A 19927-nucleotide genomic window follows, 5' to 3' on the forward strand; every position below is an offset into this window, starting at 1 on the left:
TCCACATACTTTTGGCCACATAGTGTATGTCTTAACCACGTAGACTAATGATTTAGGTTGATGTACCTCATTAAATTATTGCTGCCTTTGAGTCAGTGTAAATTTGCATAAGCAGTGCAAATTTGCATAAGCAAAGTTGTTAGCTGTCCCATTCACTGCAGACCCCCCCCCCGGTATGGACCCTAGTGTGGCTGGCCCATTTACACTTCCAGTACGTGTGCGACAAGCTACAAGCACAATCATAAAAGTTTTTTTACCGATTTTCATTCAACCATTAGTATGTAAACAATGTCATTCAGAGTGGTTTGATATGAAGTGCTCCATTTTAGAGAAACTTATCGAGACAGAATTGTTCACAGTGGTGGCGGTAGGAACCAGATGTCTGTAGAGTTTAACGCCTCTAAAAGCTCCCTCACAGAGAGATATTATATGAAATGGTTCTGAATATGTGATGCTTGAGACACGGTTTTATGACAGTTTCGATACATGTTTTTGGGCTACAATGTATTTTTTGAAAAATGTTCATGACGGAGGGGTACATGGAGGGCATTGTAAGGCAAAATGGTCCAATATTTCAGGTTTATCACAGTTTTATCATAATCAACATAACATATTAAAAAAATTAGAAGACACATGCAGATTCACTGGTTGTTTTGGATAATAAATAAAATGGCTTTATTTGTGTTGTGGATATTGCGACCCCTGGTTCCTATCACCACCACTGAAATCTGTCAGTTTCTCTATTATGAACTATTTCACATTAAACCACTCTGAATGACTTTGTCTACATCTAAGTGATTGAGCAGAGTGAAACAATTCTTAGAAAAATCCCCTTTAAGGCCTGGCGAGGAAAAGAAAGTTCCAAACCATCAGCAAACGTTGAATCTATCCTGGAAGCATGTGTGATCTACAGGGCAGCACATCTTATCATTCCTGAGCTCCATTTAATCCTTTTTTTGAATCTCGTTGAAGGCAGCTTGACTCCACTGCTGGAACTGGCATGAAACTATCTCGCACACATCTCTGGAAAGCGGCAGCTCCCTGGACTCCCTGTGGATGAGGTCAGTTCTGCATCAAGTCCCTTTGTATTGAGGTCATGGGTTCCATCTGAGTCATGAGAGGGTCACCAAGCTTCATGAGCTTCATGAGCGTCATTTGTCACTGGAGCCTTTTCCAACATTTTACATCATTGCTGGACACATTACATACACCCACTCACTCAGACCCACTCAAACACACTGAAAAACAGTAACATACAAAAGAAGCTTGAAAATCTGTGGCACTCTTCATTGAGTTTAAAAGTATTTATTTTAACATGGCTATGGACAAAACATCCCCCTGGGAGTGTCACGCCGGCTCATGCCGAAACATGTGAGAGATTTATTGTCCATAGCCACGTTATAATGAAAGCTTTTTAACTCAATGAAGAGCGGCATGAATTTACACCTTTTTTAATGTTTTTAAACTACCGGCCATAAAGCACCTCCAATACTAAATGCTATTATAATACAAACATAGACAGCAGAGACTCTCTATGCTTGTATTTATTTGAACATACAAAAGAAGTTAATCAACACCTTAAAGAGCCCATATCCTACATTTTTGCTGCATTTACTATTTTTTTTTGAGGCCCACTTGTGTTTGTGTCACTTTGTGCACAATCCTGTTTTCAAAAAAAGTTGCGACGCTGTGCAAAATGTAAATTAAAAAACTGGGTTACAAAACATACGTCCAGGTTTGCACACGCCTGGTTTTACTTTATATTTCATTACTATCTCCCAATTTAGTGCACAATTTCATTTTGTTTGCTGAGTTGAACATATTGGATGAAAAATACAACATTAAATAGACCTTTAAAAAGTGCCATAACTTTTGCAAAATATATTAAATATGGCAAATGAATAGAAAATGTGCATAAAAATGTGCAGAAATGTGTTGTCTGTAGAGAATTAACTTATTTTCATTTAGAAAATGTACAAAACATGTCATTTCACCAGGTGCGGCCAAACGACTGTATGTGAAGGATCTCTTTTGTTCTGATTGGCCCTCTATTGTGCCTTATTCAAAACGCAGTAGAGGCTGAAACCCTCTAGTGTTAGTAGGAGGGGCTAAACTGCTTCAGGATGAACAACAAATTCAAATCAGCAGCTTAATTTCTACAAATGGATTGTATGTAGTGAGGAGTATATTTTATTTTTCTGATAACATTTGTGTAGTTTTATGTACCAAAAACAATCACAATTAATTTTTACATTAGATTTTCCAACCTCTCTGTATCCTTCAGAATTAAACAGGCTGTTTTTGTTACTGTGCCTTTAAGATTGATATATGTAAATGACCTCTGTTCTGATTGGCTGCCTAATCACAAAAACAAGGGATACTAAATGGGCTATTTCTGTAGCTGAGTTTCTATAGTTTGACTGTATGGACTGGTGAGTGAACAGCATGTTATAAACATTAACACAACTCTAATATCAATGAGCCCACAGTTTTCCCACAAGTTTTAAAGCAGGCTGTAAGCTGTTATTCTAAATGCTAGAAATAAAAACATTCTTCTTGTTTTTCAAGATCATCTGAGATGTGAGTGATAAACCGTATTCCACGTCCATGTGAGAGTGGAAAATATGACCACTATTGGGCCCCCCCTGTCTTTTCCCATGACTTGTGTGGCTCTATTCTGATTAGACTGGAAACTGATTTTTTTGGACACTGTAAACTCACGTAACACGTACTTAAAAGAGATTTAGAAGTTAGACAGATTGCCTCACTTTTTCACTTCACCTCACTTGTTAAAGTCAATGAACAATGTCATTTCAAGCAATGTCCACAAACTGACTTCAACTCAAGTAAATGTTTAGTTTTAAAGTAAAACAGTACAAACATTCTAAGGTTTGTAAGTAATATTTGTCCCATTCATTGAACTTTAGTTGCATTTCTTTTCAGAGAACTTAAAGGCCCCATATCATGAAAAACTCTATTTCCTTCCCTTTTTAAATAAACGAGTTTGATGTAGTATGTAAACCTTGTTAAAATCTAAAAACTTTATTCCACAATGGGAACTATTGCAGTTTTGAATTCATTGTTTTTGTGACATCACCTGTTCAGCCTGCAGTTTAGCTCCACTCATTCATGCCGAGTATTTTGGCCCAGACTGCCGTTGAATGAGACATAATACAGGACAGCCGATCAGAACAGAGCTCATTTACCTATTGTCACTGTCCAAAGAAAACCATGTATCTCCATTGTTTGTCAATTTTTAGTTTTCATCATTTCAACATACCAGCTGTCCTTTACATTGTGTAAAAAATCATGATGAATAGACCAATAAAAATGCTCTAAAATTACTTGGGACAAAATCCCTTTACATTGACTTACATTGAAAGGTAGGAGTGCTTTTGCCCTGTCCTGTAAAGTTATTATTTCGGAGATGCTTGTTTTTCATTCGACAGTGGTGATATAACACTATTAAAGGCACAGTAACAAAAACAGCATGTTTAATCCTGAAGGGTAAATCTCTATGTAAAATGAATAATGATACATAAAACTACACAAACATTGTGAGAAAAAAAATAAAAGAACGTGGAAGTTATGGGCTCCTTATATTCTTTCAGTAAAATCACAATTTCTTAAAAATAAAAGTACACAGTTTTCATAAATAACATCTGTTTTCCAGAAGTGTTAGACAAATGTGCCTGTTCTCCTCTCAGCATGTGGAGATGGATGTGGTAACAGTACGATGGCAGTCAGTGACCTCTAGGGGCAGCTAGAATAAATGTTTCTGATAATTCCTGATGAGTATGTTGTCTTTTAAAGGCAGCATCTAATCTCTTATCAGTTGGAATATTATTATTTAAACAGGTTATGTGCTGTCTAAGTTGCTTATTTGAGTGATTCTGTAATTGAATGCATTCTAAGTAATTAAACTCATGCATCTCCAAGTGAACAGGATAAAATAATGTCTGCATATGTGGATGAATCTGCAAGAAAGAATAAATACAGAGACTGACTGTAATAAATGGCACTGATTTACTTTCTCATAAACCAACCAGAGATAAGCTGACTAAGAATTTGAATGTACACATTTGACTATAGATATGTGACCACTAAACCGAAAATTTCCTGCCAAGCTTCTCCTGTGTTTATACAGTGTTACAGATGTTTGGTTGTTTTAGTTTCAGCATTTAGAAATTATAGCACTTACAGTTTAGTTCTAAGACTTTTGACCACAGTTTGTGGGCAGTGTGTTAACAGTGAATCGCTAAAGTCTACATCTGCTTCAAGTAAATAAAGCACTTTATAAACCAAATGCTCAAACACCTTCTAAGAGCTTTTTATATAGAGCAGACAAACAACTGCTGGCATACTGTGAGCATCCATTTTTCTGATCTCAAACAGCTGAATTTGCTCGAACACTTAGATTCATGAAGCTCCCATTTGTCAGGAACGTAGCAAAAGAGCCTCATATCTAAAATCAGATCAGTTTGTGTAATTAGAATTGATTCAGTTTAGTTTTTTTGTGTTTTTGTTTTTTATATCTTAGAAATATGTTGTTGCATTGTTACATAGATATATGGGCAAAATTAGACAAACATATCACTGCTGTTAGAAGAAAACCTCATATCTCCATTTTTGCTGTTTTTTAGTTTTTGGTCTAATTTGAAAAGGCCTGTTGCTCTTTAAATTGTGTGTAAATTTCATGATGAATGGACTGAAAAAAATGGCCCAAAATGACTTGGAAAAATCGTCTGGTTCCATTGACTTACATTGAAAGTAAAGTACGTTTTATACTTTTCCTGTAATCATTTTGGAGATACAAGGTTTTCTTCCGATAACAGCTATATAAAATATGCTGACACAAAAATAATAACAAAAGCATTAGCTCTTATAACTAACAAAAAAGTAACAGGATCACACTTTTCTTAAAACGAAATAAAAAAATCCAATGATTGCTCTACCTTTCGTCCCATTTCACTAATCAGGTCAGAAATAAAAATCATAAGTAAGGGTTTATCTATTAGATCAGAATCAATGATATCCAATCTCATAAGCACAGATCAAACTGGGTTCATTAAATGCAGACAGTCCTCAGAGAATACACGTAGACTATTAAAGCTAATTCAGAAATATAACAGTGAAAACTCTCCAAATGTATCACTGTGTATAATAGCATCCCTGAATGCTGAAAAGGTGTTTGATAGGGTAGAGTGGTCCTTTCTCTTCACCTCTCTTAAACACTTCAGATTCTGCCCACATTTCATCACCTGGATAAAAACATTACACAACTCACTTTCTGCCGCTGTCTCAACAAATAGACACATATCCAAACCCTTTCGGTTACAAAGAGGAAGTCAACAAGAATGTGCTTTATCACCCAATTCGTTTTGTCATTTTATTGAACCCTTGGCTGCTTCCATCAGACAGTGTGATAAAATCTCAGGTATACAAAGTCCTACCACCATAAAATCAGTCTCTATGCAGAAGATGTTTTACTATATATCACTAATCCTTCACTGTCCCTCCCATCAGTCCATGATCTAATTAACAAATATAGCAGGGTGTCTGGCTGCTCCATTAATTGGTCTAAATCTGAGTTTCTGCCTCAGCTGGGATGGCGGAAGCCAAGATATGCCATCTATCACACAATCTAAATATTAAATATCTTGGTATTCATGTTTTTTAAACATAAATGATTTGTAGAAACGTAAGTATATACCTTTAATGCAAGAAATAAAGGATAATCTAGAAAAATGGAACAAACTACCACTATCTCTAATTGGCCAAATCTCAGCAGTTAAAATGAATAGTCTCCCATAAAATCAATGATCTGTTCTCTATGACCCCTGTTACCCCACCGTCAGGCAAGTTCTCCTCTCTCGACAGTGTAATCACTAAGTTCTACTGGAAACACCAAAAGCCTTGAATCAAATTAGCTACCCTCCAAAAGCCTGAACATCTTGGAGGACTTGAACCCCCTAAATTTCTATTACTACTTTCTATCACACCAACTGCTTTACATCAGACATTGGACAAGTAACTCAGGCCAACCGTGGTTAGACATTGAGGAAAGTATTTGATGAAGCAATGAAGTATTTCACATCATACGACTCTAAAAAACTTTGTTTACATCTGAATGATTGGATGATGGAGAATTTTTGCTAATTGTTTTTTTGTGTGTGTGTGTTATTTCAAAGCCTGTCATTATTATTATTATTATTATTAGTAGTAGTAGTAGTAGTAGTGGTAGTAGTAGTGGTAGTAGTAGTAGTAGTAGTATTTGCTTTTAATGTTTTACAAGCCTACTTCTTTTGTATTTTTTATTTTCATTCATTTCTGCGAGGTAGGCATGAAACTTTTTGGATGTCTGGTTCCTATCACCACCACTGTGAGTCTAGAACAGAGCATTTCACATCAAACCACTCTGAATGACTCTGCTTACATCCTAATGATTTAATTATGCAGTAATTTTGAACAATCAGTGGAGTTTCCCTTTATTTCTCCCTTATCTACACTACAACTGAGGATTCCTCTCAACGTAACCCAAGGTTAAATAAAATGATGTTTTAAAAGAATACACAGTATTATTATATAGTATAGTATTATGTTTAAATGTCAGTAGCTGTTCACAGACGTCGTCGGCAGCGTATTCATAATCACTAAATTTAATGACCTTTTTTTGAGGTAGGCATGGAACTCTTCAGACGTCTGGTTCCTATCACCACCACTGTGAACAATTCCGATTCAGTCCCTTCTCTAGAACAGAGCATTTCACACCAAACCACTCTGAATGACTTTGTTTACTTCTGAACCATTTAATTATGCAGAAATTCTGAACAGTCGGTGGAGTTCCCCTTTAATTTCTACATTGCAAATGAGGATTCCTCTTAATGTAAACCGGAGCTCAAATAACGTGGCGTCTTAAAAGAACAGGCGGTGTTACATTTAGAAGTCAGAAGCTGATCCCAGAGCAGCTTTTTCATTCAGAGAAGTGTGGTGAAATATGCGCCCTGGAGCGGCACTGCTGGACACAGCTTCAGGGGCCGGTGTGTGTCACTTTAAAGAAAATCGTCATCTGATATCTGACCTCCGGCCTACGTTTCCCAGCATGCACCACGACCGCTTTGATACCTTGTAACTCAATGGCGGGTATTTCCACGCGACTCGTGCGGCAATAAAATAATTGTAGTTGAAAATTCACTGAATATAAACTGACCTTAAGAAACGGTCAGGTTGTTTGCACTTACCTAGACGCGTTTTCTACATTTGTTTTGCTTTTTGAACCGGAGAATATGTGAAGAAGTTGGTATTCTAGTAGTGAATTAACGGTCGCGGCTACTGAGGAGACTGGAAGTTTGTATGAGCTACTTATTTTACCTCAAAGCGCCGCAGTCGGGCTCTCATTTACAACTTTTATTCTCGTTTCGACTTGGACATGCTGACCATGTGCAGTGGACAGTGTATGACAGGCTGCAGGCGCCCACGTTTCTCTCACGTTTGAGATAAGTCTGAGTTTTGACCTCTGTGTGGTTGCATTAGAGTGAATTTGAAGCTATAATAAGTAGCAATAATGGCGAAATGTGAAGCTGTCGTGTTCCTGTTGGTGCTCTTCTGCCACTGCTACTGCTCTAAAGCTGCTAAGCTGAATATCCCCAAAGTCCTGCTACCTCTTGCCAGAAGTACGAAAATCAACTTTACACTGGAGGCCACTGAAGGGTGCTACAGATGGTAAGTGGGAGATATGAGACCCCCTCAGTAGAAAAAAAAAGGTGGGCAGTAACCAATTAAAGATAGTTCAGTGGAGTTAAGTGACCATTTTGAATATTCTGAGTATTTTTATATGATACTTTCACTTCTACTTCTACTCAGGTGTATGTGTGAAGTAAGGTTTACTTTCCCTCAGCTTCATTACAGTTCTTCACATTTAGTTCTTAAAGGGGTTTTCTGCACGATTCCAACAGTAGGATGTAAACAAAGTCATGCACAGTGGTGTGAAATGCTCTGTCCTTGCCAAGTCAGACTTGTTCACAGTGGTGGTGATAGGAACCAGACGTCTGAAGACGTCTTTAATTCCTTTTTCTGAGTTTAATTTCATTCTGTTAGAGCTTAAACTTCAGTTCCTAGGCTGATAGATGCTGGATGTTCTGCAGTCCTTTGGGAAACTCAGTAATGGAGTTGATCACATCTGATACTTTTCTTCACTTTTCAAGTTGAAGTACTTCTAATTCAGTCATTCATTCATTATTTCATTGACCGAATAAGATGTTTACTTTGACTTCAGAAAGGTCATTGTGCTCTCACTGCGTAAGGATCTTTTATAAGTAATAAGCCTGCATATTCTGTTCTTGATCAGTTTGTTGTGCAATATTGGCTTACTGTCACCACTGAAACAAGGCCAGGCATGTGTGTCTGTCCGTCTTCTGGATGTGATGCCTCATTTCCTGTGGCACTTTCAAATCTTTCAAATGTAGGTGTAGCCCGCTACAGACATGATAGGCTGCAGATTCACATCCTTATTGTCATGCGCAGAGAAACAGGTTGCACTGTACGATGAAATTCTTACTGCATATATACATACCAGGTGCCATCATAAAAATAAAAAAATCAGCCAGAACTTATTTAATGTGCAGGGCATTCATGTCAACTTTTTAAACGATTTTTTGCCATACTAGACCTTAGCTTTACTCGATACTTCATTTTCATAGTACACAATATACGTCACAATATTTAGGCTTTCTAATGTTTGAAAAGATGAAGCCTCAGCAGTGCCACATTTAAAAATACTATTAAACTGTAAACTTGATTTTATTGTTTCACATACAGTGCTGGTAAATACTGTTAAACAAGACCAATTATTCTGTTTTTGTAATGAAACATACAGCTGATCAGTGCTGATATCTACAATATGGTCAAAAAGCTTAGTGTGATGTAATGTGGCTTAAATCTTTACTGTAAACTATAAATAACTATAAATATCATCAGGGACATGGAATGTCTGATTTAAAGATTACATCCGTTAAAACTTTATAATAATTTAAGCATAATAAAGACTCATGTGCTTGTGTCAGAGTAGAGTTTGTATTTTTTATATTTTCAGTGTATATTTACAGTAGCATGCATTGTTTAAGTGAATGCTGTATTTTCATTACAGTGAGCTAAAAAACTGATGACTGCTTTGGGGTCGTTGCTAAAACATACACGAGTTGAAGTACAAAGAGGGAAAGTCTGTGCAGTCTGTATATATCATCCTCTTTTGCCTCAATATAGCACTGTGTGACACATTCTGTAAATTAGTTATCCTGCTGCAAAGATGATTCGTGAAATGGCTAAGGGACATCAGTGTTAGAAGAAGCAGTCCATTTGCTCTGCTATGTCAGGGTCCGGCAAAGGAGAAAAGTGTGGAACATCATAAAAATAGTCTTTGAGTTTGTCATAATATAGGTTAAAATAAATCTGTTGTTGTTGATCTGCAGGTCCTCGAACAGACCGGAAGTGGCCAGTATTGAGGCTGTGGATGTGGACGAGCGTCAGTGTTCCCACAGAGCTGTGCTTCAGGCCCGCTCCACGCAGCCCTCCAGACTGACCAGTATTATCTTAGCTGAGGACATTGGTGAGTAAAACCTACTCTTTAGAGTCCTTCTTTAGTTTTGCATTGGAGCTACAAAGCTAATTTAGCTATCAAGTAATAGTACTGTATATCTTATGAGTTAGCATCATGCTAACTGCATGCCTAAATCATCATATACTTGCCTCAAACTGTGTTGTTAATCTTGCTTATGTGGTTTCTGACACTAAAACATACATTAAAAGTGGACAAATTATGTTGCTTAGCTAAAAACAATAGTAGCAGCTGCTCTGGAGACTGAAATTTGTCCAGTTTTGTGGACAACATTATATCGTGTTGGAAAGCTCCAGCGCAAAACTAAAGAAGCAAATCTTGGACACCAAGCATGCCTTGGCTCATTCACTACATTTGGGGTAAAGGAACAATAGTGTACATTTGATTTTTTGGCAAACTATTGCAGTGACGGGCCAGGTACTGCGCTGTGATGCCATCGTGGACATTATCAGTGAGATTCAGATTGTCTCCACCACACGGGAGCTCCACTTGGAGGACTCTCCTCTGGAGCTGAAGATCCACGCACTGGATTCGGAAGGTGAGTGCAGCGGCTCAGCAAAAAGTTTAAGGACTAGTCCAGTGTTTTCAACCTAATCTCTGTCTGTTTCTGTGTTTTATGGTGTATTACCATGTATGACAGTTTTAATGTGTTTTCCTGTGCTTAGAAAAGAACTGAAAAAACTGACTCCAAACACATTTGTAATAGAAGCCAATGGGCACTTGACGCATTCTGTAAATAAACATTTGAAATAAGTGACTGTTGATACTTTTGAATTATATCCAACTTTTGGACTCTCATCACATCATCATTGTGTATTGTCCATTCAAAACTATGTATCTAACTATCTATGTAATTTTACAGAAAAAGACAAAAACGTACTTACTTTTTAATGTACATTAACATAATGAAAATTTATTTTTGACCCGTTTCTATTGGTCCATGACATCTTTACCCAATATAAAAGGCAGCTGATGTACTCAAATGATGTTTTAAAGAAAAAAAAAAAAACAAAAAAGAAAGATTTTTCAAAATTAATTAATTTTTTTAAGGGGGGGGGGTCCAGTTTCCCCCTTAATTTAGTCGTGCCCAATTCCACCCACTAGTTAGGACTCTCCCAATCACAGGATACCACCAGTGTTAGGAGAGTGAAGCCAAACACAAGCTTCCTCCAAGTCATGTAAAGTGCCACCGCATCTCTTTGACTCCTTATCACAGATTGCTGTAGCATCACTGGGGCTCAAATTTGCGTTCCCCTGTTGATAAGATAATATAATTGGTTTTGATAGGATTTTGATGATGTATTGCTTGGAGTTTTAGTTGTTTTGCCCTCTTTGGCATGTCTACTGCATATTATATCTCAGTGCTAGGCCCAGATTATTTTTAAAACTGTTCCTCACTAGAAAACTCTTGGGTGACATATCATAAGCATTTCTTATAGAATCAGACATCAGATGTTGTTCACACCAAAGAGTTGGTATAAGAGTGTTTGTTAATTTTCTTATTTGGACAAGGTAAAGCACAGAATGTAAATGCATTACTGAAATAAAAATTATTTTGGTTATTAAGAGGATGACCTGAAGCAAGCCTTTTTTGTTTAACAAGGCTTTGGTTGAGGCATTAAGTTGTGTTTGCACTGCTTTTGTGGCCTCACAGTGTTCAGAGCTGCAGCTTCAACACTACAGCAGCAGGCTTAAGGCAGCGTATCATGTGGTGTTGTTTGTAGTAATCCTCATGGTTTTCTGTTTTTCTTTCAAGGCAACTGATGAGTTTACGTATTCCGTAGTGAGGACACTTGCTTAACTAGTCTGACTTGTATGTCAACTTGTCTAGCCAAGTGTTCTTTTCAAGTTCCTGCATTATTCTCTGTCAGTTTGATATGGAACATTTTTTAAATGGTGCAGTGACCTCTGTACAGCACTGCTTGGCTATTGCATGTGAGGTCAGTAAGAGCCATTCCAGTAAAGAAACTTGTACTGCTAAGTGGCCATTACAGGAATCTCAAAATGATTCAATTATTTCATTACAAATTTCACTACAGTGTAAAATTCTACAGAACAGTACACTAAATACACAAATGTGATCGAAAGATCTAGTAGAAGAGATGCACAATGAGTCAAATTAATATTGGCAGATAATTTTGAATTATTTAGGGTTGGACTAACGTCTGAATTTGACTGGTGATTCAAACCGACACTACATTAAAATATTATTATTATTTTGGTGAGCTTCCAACCATCTACTAATAAATGCACATTTCTCTAATGCTAAACAAATGACAAAATGCACCAGTAAAACAGCACTAAATCCAGTTTAACAGAACTAATTGCTCTCTTTGTTATAAAACATGCGGTTGGTCAGTAATGATACCCGTGAAATACCCAGAAAACTACATTGAGACATAATTTAAAAGGATAACATGGAATGTAATCATATTACCCACCCACAGATTCATGAATGGAAGATATCCCATAGGGATGGGTGATATGGAAAAATTAGTGGATCACGGTACTTGATAGAATGATATGTATAACAATTTTTTGACACAGAGAAAAATGTAGTTGTATTATCACATTGAAAAACTGCTGTCAAAAACTGCATATACAATGTTTCATTTTCAGCATTTGACATACTGTGCTGCACTAAATCAAGTTAAACAGGACTAATTATGCGTTTGTCACAATGAAACATGCGGTCAGTGCTCTTGAAATGCAGACAATACCGACAGTATGCTCAGAAATGCATTATAGTGTATCACAAGTACAACAAAATATCATCATGCTGCCCACCTCAGATATCGACATCGTCCCAGAATTCCCGTATCTGTGCATCCCTGTACTGTAGTTAAATACACACAACAAACAATGTACCAAGCTGTTTTTCTATGTTTCAAAATAAATTTTCTTAGGCTTAGCTTATGAATATTCTTTTGGCCAATAAATGTGTGCACTTTATTTAATAATTATAATTCTATTATATACTAATTACAATACTCTAAAACATTTGTTTCAATTTCAATGTGGTGTTCAATTAAATGTTCATTGTGTTTGTGCAGGAAACACATTCAGTACTTTAGCTGGACTCGTGTTCGACTGGAGCCTCGTGAAGGGGACAGAAATGACTACTTACCCTGATTCCTACAACTCACTACGGTAAAAGATGAAGAGTTTTTAACCAGAATCAATGTCTTTCGTTTATGAAGTACAAATGCATGAGTTATTTATTGGTGCAATTGCAAAAGGGGAGCCAGAGAACCTGTCCCTGGTTCTCCTGAAACTAGTGATCTGAGGATCACTTGGTGCTCTGCTGCATGCGAGAGCTGTCCGCTTGTGACACTGTTTGTTTAGTAATGAGACGCAGTTCAATTTTGTTATGTTTCTCCGTTTTGTAATGGCAAGGAAGGAAATAGAAACTAGTGTGAGTGCATGCACAGAGAGTGTCATAAAACAGGCATCTTGTACATGTCCTACCAAGTAGGCCTGTACATGGTGACTACTAACCAAGTTACTGCAGTAACAGCCCCCAGAGATGGTAATATACTGTTTTAAAAACCCGTTGTTCATTCACTGATTGACTTCATGCAATACAGGAATGCATCGATACCTGCAATAATTGCGATTATCTCAAATAATTAGGTGATTATGTAATACCTGTGACAGGCCCAGTTGGAGTTAGTGCTGAAAGATTTATCATTTTTATATCAAAATTTCAAAAAGAGCTGCAATTTATATAGGAGGCTACATTATTAAGTTTTAAGTAGGACATTTTAACCTAATAACTCAGAACTTGTGAGCTACTTATAAGTGAGCTAGGTGTTAACGTGTGTGTTTGACTGCTTTTGATTGGTCTAGCTCGCCTGTACATGACAACCACAACTAACTGGCGGTCTGGCGCAGTGTGTCCAGTGTTCAAGCCTCAGGTGGATATGCTGGTCTTCTTGGCCAAAATGACAGGCCTGGATCTTAATTTTACAAGAAAACCTTAATTTAAATCGCTGTCACGATATTGATCAGAAAAATTGCAATTAGATACTTTCCCCAAATCGTTCAGCCCTAGTTTAGTGGGGCTACTTAAAGTACACAAAAATAAATTTGAGTCTGTTGTTAATTGCTGCCTATTTATTGTCAAAAACAAAGGTATGAACCTATGATCTGTTGAAAAAAAACAGTCTCACAGAGGTGATGTTTGGAATTGTGCATTTGTTGTTGTTATGACAACAAACCTGTAACAATAAGCTCCCCCCCCCCACAAGCAAGGCCAGAGTCGGTCCTGGGCGTGTTGGGAAAGTGCCCAACATATGTTAAAATGCCCGTAAGATATACAATACACAGTATTAATCTGCAGATAAGATGGGCAATGTGTTATGTAGAGTTACATTATTAATATTGCAGTTATACAATTGTACAATCGTTGTACATTTCTGAAGTTAAATATAAAATATGTGCAGTGGCTGTGTTATGAAGATTATTGTAACTGTATCATGATAAGGTTTACTATATGAGAGGTTGCAAAATTCAAGTGTACTTCTTTTTACAGAGTCCTCAAATTCTCTGAGTCAACCTACACTCCGCCAAGTTACATCTCTGAGATGGAGAGAGTAGGAAAGCAAGGAGATATCATCTTGGTGTCAGGCATCAAAACTGGCCACGCAAAACTGAAAGCCAAAATCCAGGAGGCTCTTTATACAGTGAGTCTCTTTCTCTCCTCCGCTGTGTGTCATCGCTGTTGTGATTCCAGTTCTGCTGAAGTTCCTCCTGAATTTTTGATGCTCTTTTCCTTTTGAATTTTCTGATGGTTGAAACGAGAGTGAGTCAGAGAGGCAGAGAGACAGAAAGTAAAACTCTTTTTCTTTAAAATCTCAGCAATGGGCTCTTCTCCCAATAGGCTGAGTTACTATAAATAGCCAGTCTTGCTTAATATTGGTTTCTCACTCGCTTCAGTGATTTTAGAGAGTAGAGCTAGACCAGCTGCACTGTATAGGCAAAATCCTTAACCCTATCAGCTATCTCTTACTATGCTTAAGGTATATGTAATATACCTAGGTAATGTGCACTACTGTTTTTGGGATAATTATGGGTTATGAGCATCAAAATTATTCTATAAAAACCTTTAATCCTAGTATGATATGCTATAATAATGTTATACTGTTATATATTTTAAAGAATTTTATACAATAAGTTACCTTTTGCACCTTCCCTAATCTCTGTCCCCAAATCTATAAATCTTCTTTGTAGAAGGAAAGACTAAATTAAGCAAGGCAGAGTTGTATATTGTGATCAGAAATTTGTAGAAGTTTGAAAAACAGACAGTTCACATCTTGTGAAACATTTCTGATTATTTTAGATAACTTCTTTAGCTTGGTAGATCTGTACAGTTGTTAACTGATGGTATTCTCCTGTGTTTTTAAAGAATGTTGGAGCTGCTGAAGTAAGACTGCTCATTCTTGAGAACATCCTCCTGAGCCCTGCTTACGACATTTACCTGCTCGCCGGCACCTCCATCAAATACAAGGTTCAGAAAATCCGCCAAGGAAAGATCACAGGTACATTTTTCCTATAATAGTTTCAGATAAAATTATCAGTTAGTCCAAAATTTAATTTGCACAATTTCTAGGGCTGAAACAGCTAATCGATATTATCAGTAATGTCTATAATAAAAGTTTGTTGGCAGAGAATCTTGTTATTGATTGATTATCCTGGTGATGCTTGCGCTCTTCATTTATATCACCTCACTGAAAGTGGGAAAACACAAATGCCTGAGACTACAGTACAGGATAAAAAGTAAAAATATGGGAACGCTTTACTAACAAATTCTAAAAAGACATAGAACCAAGCATGACTGTCCTTTAGGAGCAACTAGAGAAAATGCATTCAAGCTAGAAAACAGCAAAAGTTCAGAATGGTGAGCAAACTGCAGTAAAATAGTCAAAAGTTAGAAATGGTGTGTTGTCTGCTTTTCAGCTAGCTCTGATTTGGTTTAGTGAAATAAACACTATTGGATGAAGGAATGAGCTGTGTTTTCCTCTAAACTGAGCCGCTGCTTGTGCGCTATTATTGCATTATTGTTTAAAGGAGGAATAATTTGAATTGCAGTGTAAAGTTAATAGTAATTTCCTCACTATGCAATTTGTGTAGATTTGTTCATACATTTTTTCCTTTATTGTTTTGGCACCTTTCACACAGATCTGTTGATATGAATAAAAGTAAAATGTAAATATGGTTTACAAGATTGGGTAGGCTTGGTGTAAAAGGAGGAATAATCCTTGTGTTTTTAATTTCTAGAGAGAGTTGTACATGGTGTGACATATATAGTAATTGACAGACTGCTAGCTGCACCTTTTCTTTTCCTGACTGATCGATTAATTGAAGCTGTTCTGAAATTACTACAGTTTCTCCTGTAATCAGTCAGCCACATCATGTTTGGTGTCTAAAATTTGCTTCTTTAGTTTTGCACTGGATATATGATATGCTATAATGTAGCTAAAAAGTTAAGGAAGCTTATAGCCACCATTTTATTATCGTGCAAACCATGCCCCAATCACACTTCAAACTGAGTTATTAAGTAGTCACAGATAGTCACATGCTTTCTGACACTGTACTGTAAAAATAGATGAATGTGCTTTCATCCATTTTAATAGATTGTAAAGCTAAAAATGCAAAATAATTTGAATTAGTTGTCCTGGTAAATGTTGTAACTGATGGAAAACGTCTGCCTTTTTCAGAGCTGGCCATGCCCTGTGATCAATACGAACTCCATGTGAAGAACAGTGTGGTAGCACCTGGAGGAGACCCTTATTCGGCCGTAGCAGAGCTGGACCAGAGCACCTCCACCGTGCATGCCCTTCAGCACGGCCACACCAACATCGTGCTGGATCACAAGAGTATCCTTTAATCAGTGTTAACCTTAGCCTGGCTGTTAACAAACAACATTGCTTGGTGGAATAATGGGTTATTACGATAATTCTTATTATTAATGATAATTATTTATTGGACATTGATGTATTTTTTTCTTATTGTATTATTGTATTTTGTTACCTTTTTATAAAAGCAAGAAGCTACAAGAAGCTGTATTATAGTGATAAGGTTGAGGGTTTTTCATGCACTCTTGATGTAGGACTACACCCTCTAACCATGGTAAATCACTATAGCGTATAGCCTCTTGTTACTTATTGTTATATTAGCTTTTGAAACGGTCAGTGTCAATATAAATTAGTTGTGTATCCAGGCTAACTGTACTATGGCCTGTTCAGATCTGCACCTTTTTCTTAACACACTGAGGTTCTATTTGCCTGCTATTTACTCTGAAGTGTTTGGCAGTGCTTTTTAAGTGGCTTTCTCCTCATTAAACACAGTTTGAATAGCTTAGACAAAAGTGTCAAAGAAAAAAAGCAGTTTGTAGGATTTGGGGCTGATGCAACATTCAAGTATTTTAATATTTAATCCAGTCAATTAAGAGAGTAAAGAAGTTGAGAGAGATTTTTGATGAACAGACAATGGGGAAGATGGAATAGCAGCTTTTTTCATATTTTGTGTTTGTGAGCAGATCAGAATGAATGGCAGAATGAGATTTCTTTTAGGGAAGTCTTTGTTTAGAAGTTAATGAAACAAACTTAACTTTCCTTAATTGCTACTATTCAGGTCTTGGTATGAAGGGTGCTTCCCGACTACCAAACAGCACGATATATGTGGTGGAACCTGGATATTTAGGTTTGTTGTCATCTTTGCTTTAGTAGAATCTATTCAAAAAATTCTGTGAAACACAGCATTGTGATATTTTGAATGGATAAAATAATATTGATAAATAGATGCTCAGCTATCAATATTTTATTGGTTCATTATTAATGTTTTTAATTAGAGTTGCGCTGATCATGACTTTTCATAGCAAATTTCAGCCAAAGCGGCCAGTGTTCATTCATTCATTCATTCATTTGTTCATTTATTTTATTTTATTTTATTATTGCCCTACGGGTCAATTAACTAGTAATTCAGTATAAATAACAGTATTGGCTTTTTAGTTGGCCAAACTGGCATTTTCAATACTTAAACAAAATAATTTCTGTTTAGGTGACATCAATATATAATGATTCAAATAAAGTGCTACATTGAACGTCAGAAACGACAGGCTATTTAACACAGTCAGTCATGCATAATTATGCTATTTTGGTACAGGTGTAGCAGCAGTGTTCAAATACAGCATTAGCGTGCTTATCTGACATAGGTTCACAAAACTATAGCACAAATCTGGCAAAATAAAAATACTAAATTGGCAAGTGTGCTTGAAGCAGAAGACCTTCCCAATTCCCATCTTTACCCATTGCAATCATGCATCCCTCATGTATTAAACACATTGGTAGACTAATAGGATGCCAAAATTATTTGTTTTGTTTGTTCACAAAAAGACAAGTGGTCCTTTTCCCCCCCTTTTCTGATTAAATAATGTAAACCTTATTTTAAGTAACTAGTTTGCTTTCATTCTTTGCAATATGCAGTCAAAAGTAATAGTTTGCCTTACATCGCAGTATGTTGTATCGCAGGACTTGACATATTAAAGCTTTTAGGGGACATTTCAGAGTCATTTTTGACCTTATATATTTATTGGCACGTATATCTCTATTGCTGAATTTGTGTCTTTGTTTGTTTATTAAGTATTTAAGATTAATCCTGGAGACCACTGGATTCTGGAGACCAAGAGAATCTATGAAATCTTCATTGAAGTGTTTGACAAGTCAAGTAACAAGATTCATCTCTCTGATGTAAGTTGAAAGAGGAACTGTTTGTTGTTTGGCTTTTAGAGGAATTGTCATGCTATTCAATAACTGACTAGACAACTGAGTTGAATTCTGTCTTATTCTTTCATTGTGTTAAATGATAATCTTCAAACTGACTGAAATGAGAAGGATCTCTTTGTAGCTGCGATTAGCTGCAGCACATTGATGGAGACACTGAGAAACAAGAGGGCCAATACGCAATACTTTTTAAGCCTATTTAATCCTCTATCGCCTCTGTCACTGTCACTAGCTTGAAAGCTTCACAATTTATTCAAATTAAGTTACTTCACAAACTTGCTGTGCGCATTTAGAGCCCGTTTAAGCTGCAATATGTTATGGTTTTCAAACAGAACGTACGGATAGGAACCACCTTCCCCAAGGAGTTCTTCAAGGTTTTGGAGTCGTCCCTGAACGGCTCGTACCACCGTGTGAAAGCTTTGAAGCATGGCCAGACCATCATTGACGGCACCCTGAAGTCTGTTGTTGATCGGGTAGGTAGAGCAATGCTGTTTTGTGGCGGTCCATGTTAAGATTTAACTGTTCTAATCAGATTTCTTTTCCCAGAGGGGAACCATCCATATGCTTCCTGTTCCAGTGCGGAACGAGCAGGATGTTGAAATTTACAACCCCATAGTCCTCACCCCTTCTATCCTTACATTTCCATGGCAACCTAAAGAAGGAGCCTACCAGTACACCATCAAGGTAAATTTTGACAAGTATCGACACACTAGTTACTTATAGTTACTTTAAGTCCATTAAATCAGTGTTGTTCATCTTAGAAGTGTAAAATTGTGTATAACTAAGAACAGACTTGTTAATTCATTTTAAAGGGGAATTTCACCAATTTTTCAAAAGTTCTGCATGATTCAATTGTTGAGATTTAAACAAAGTCATTCAGAGTAGTTCAGTTAAAATTGCTTCATTGTAAAGAAACAGACTCTGATTTCTTGACAATAGTGGTGATAGGAACCAGGAGTCAAAATCTGCAACACAAATATAGCTGTTTTGTTTACTGTCAAAAAGCACAAGTACACCTACATGAGTTTTTATATGCAATATTGATGAGGGTAAAGAGTGGTAAGACTGAAACTTGATTCTGCCAAAATGGATTTTTGCCTAAAGTCCTTGCCTAAGTTTTAAGTTTTCTAAAACATTATCAGAACCTTTGGATGCAGTTGCATTCATCCCCAAAATTATTCTGCAGTTTGTTTATTCATTTATTTAATTATTTTTACCATTTTACATCAATGACTCTGAATGATTTTGTTTACATCCTAACCATTCAGTTATACAGAAAAAAGGCCCTGTTACTCTTTAAATGTAACAAATGTAACATGTCCTGTCGTTAGTATGGTCAAGTGTAGAGATGCAAATTAATTCAAATTAATGTTTTCCCTCTGTGTAGGATTTAAAATGGAGTTCTCAACACTGATGCTGCAAACTCCATATAAAATATATTGATGAACAATTAAATAATCACCTTCAGCTCATTATACTGTTATTGCCTTAAAATACCTGAACCATGAAAATTGAGTTTGTTAATATTTTG

General features: G+C 36.6%; 1 protein-coding gene across 1 annotated transcript in view; it reads left to right on the top strand.

The window, feature by feature from the left end:
* Positions 1-7114: 7114 nt before the first annotated feature.
* Positions 7115-19927, top strand: part of nup210 (nucleoporin 210) — a 42443-nt gene continuing 29630 nt past the window's right edge. Inside the window, exons 1-11 of the mRNA XM_036591707.1 lie at positions 7115-7722; positions 9468-9604; positions 10020-10151; positions 12667-12763; positions 14148-14298; positions 15021-15153; positions 16333-16491; positions 17249-17317; positions 18257-18363; positions 18729-18869; positions 18943-19080. Coding sequence (XP_036447600.1) covers positions 7565-7722; positions 9468-9604; positions 10020-10151; positions 12667-12763; positions 14148-14298; positions 15021-15153; positions 16333-16491; positions 17249-17317; positions 18257-18363; positions 18729-18869; positions 18943-19080 — 1422 coding nt within the window. The 5' untranslated portion in view covers positions 7115-7564. The remainder of the gene's footprint in view (positions 7723-9467; positions 9605-10019; positions 10152-12666; positions 12764-14147; positions 14299-15020; positions 15154-16332; positions 16492-17248; positions 17318-18256; positions 18364-18728; positions 18870-18942; positions 19081-19927) is intronic.

This window comes from Colossoma macropomum, unplaced genomic scaffold (genome assembly GCF_904425465.1).
Source record: "Colossoma macropomum unplaced genomic scaffold, Colossoma_macropomum, whole genome shotgun sequence".
Classification (NCBI taxonomy): Eukaryota; Metazoa; Chordata; class Actinopteri; order Characiformes; family Serrasalmidae; genus Colossoma; species Colossoma macropomum.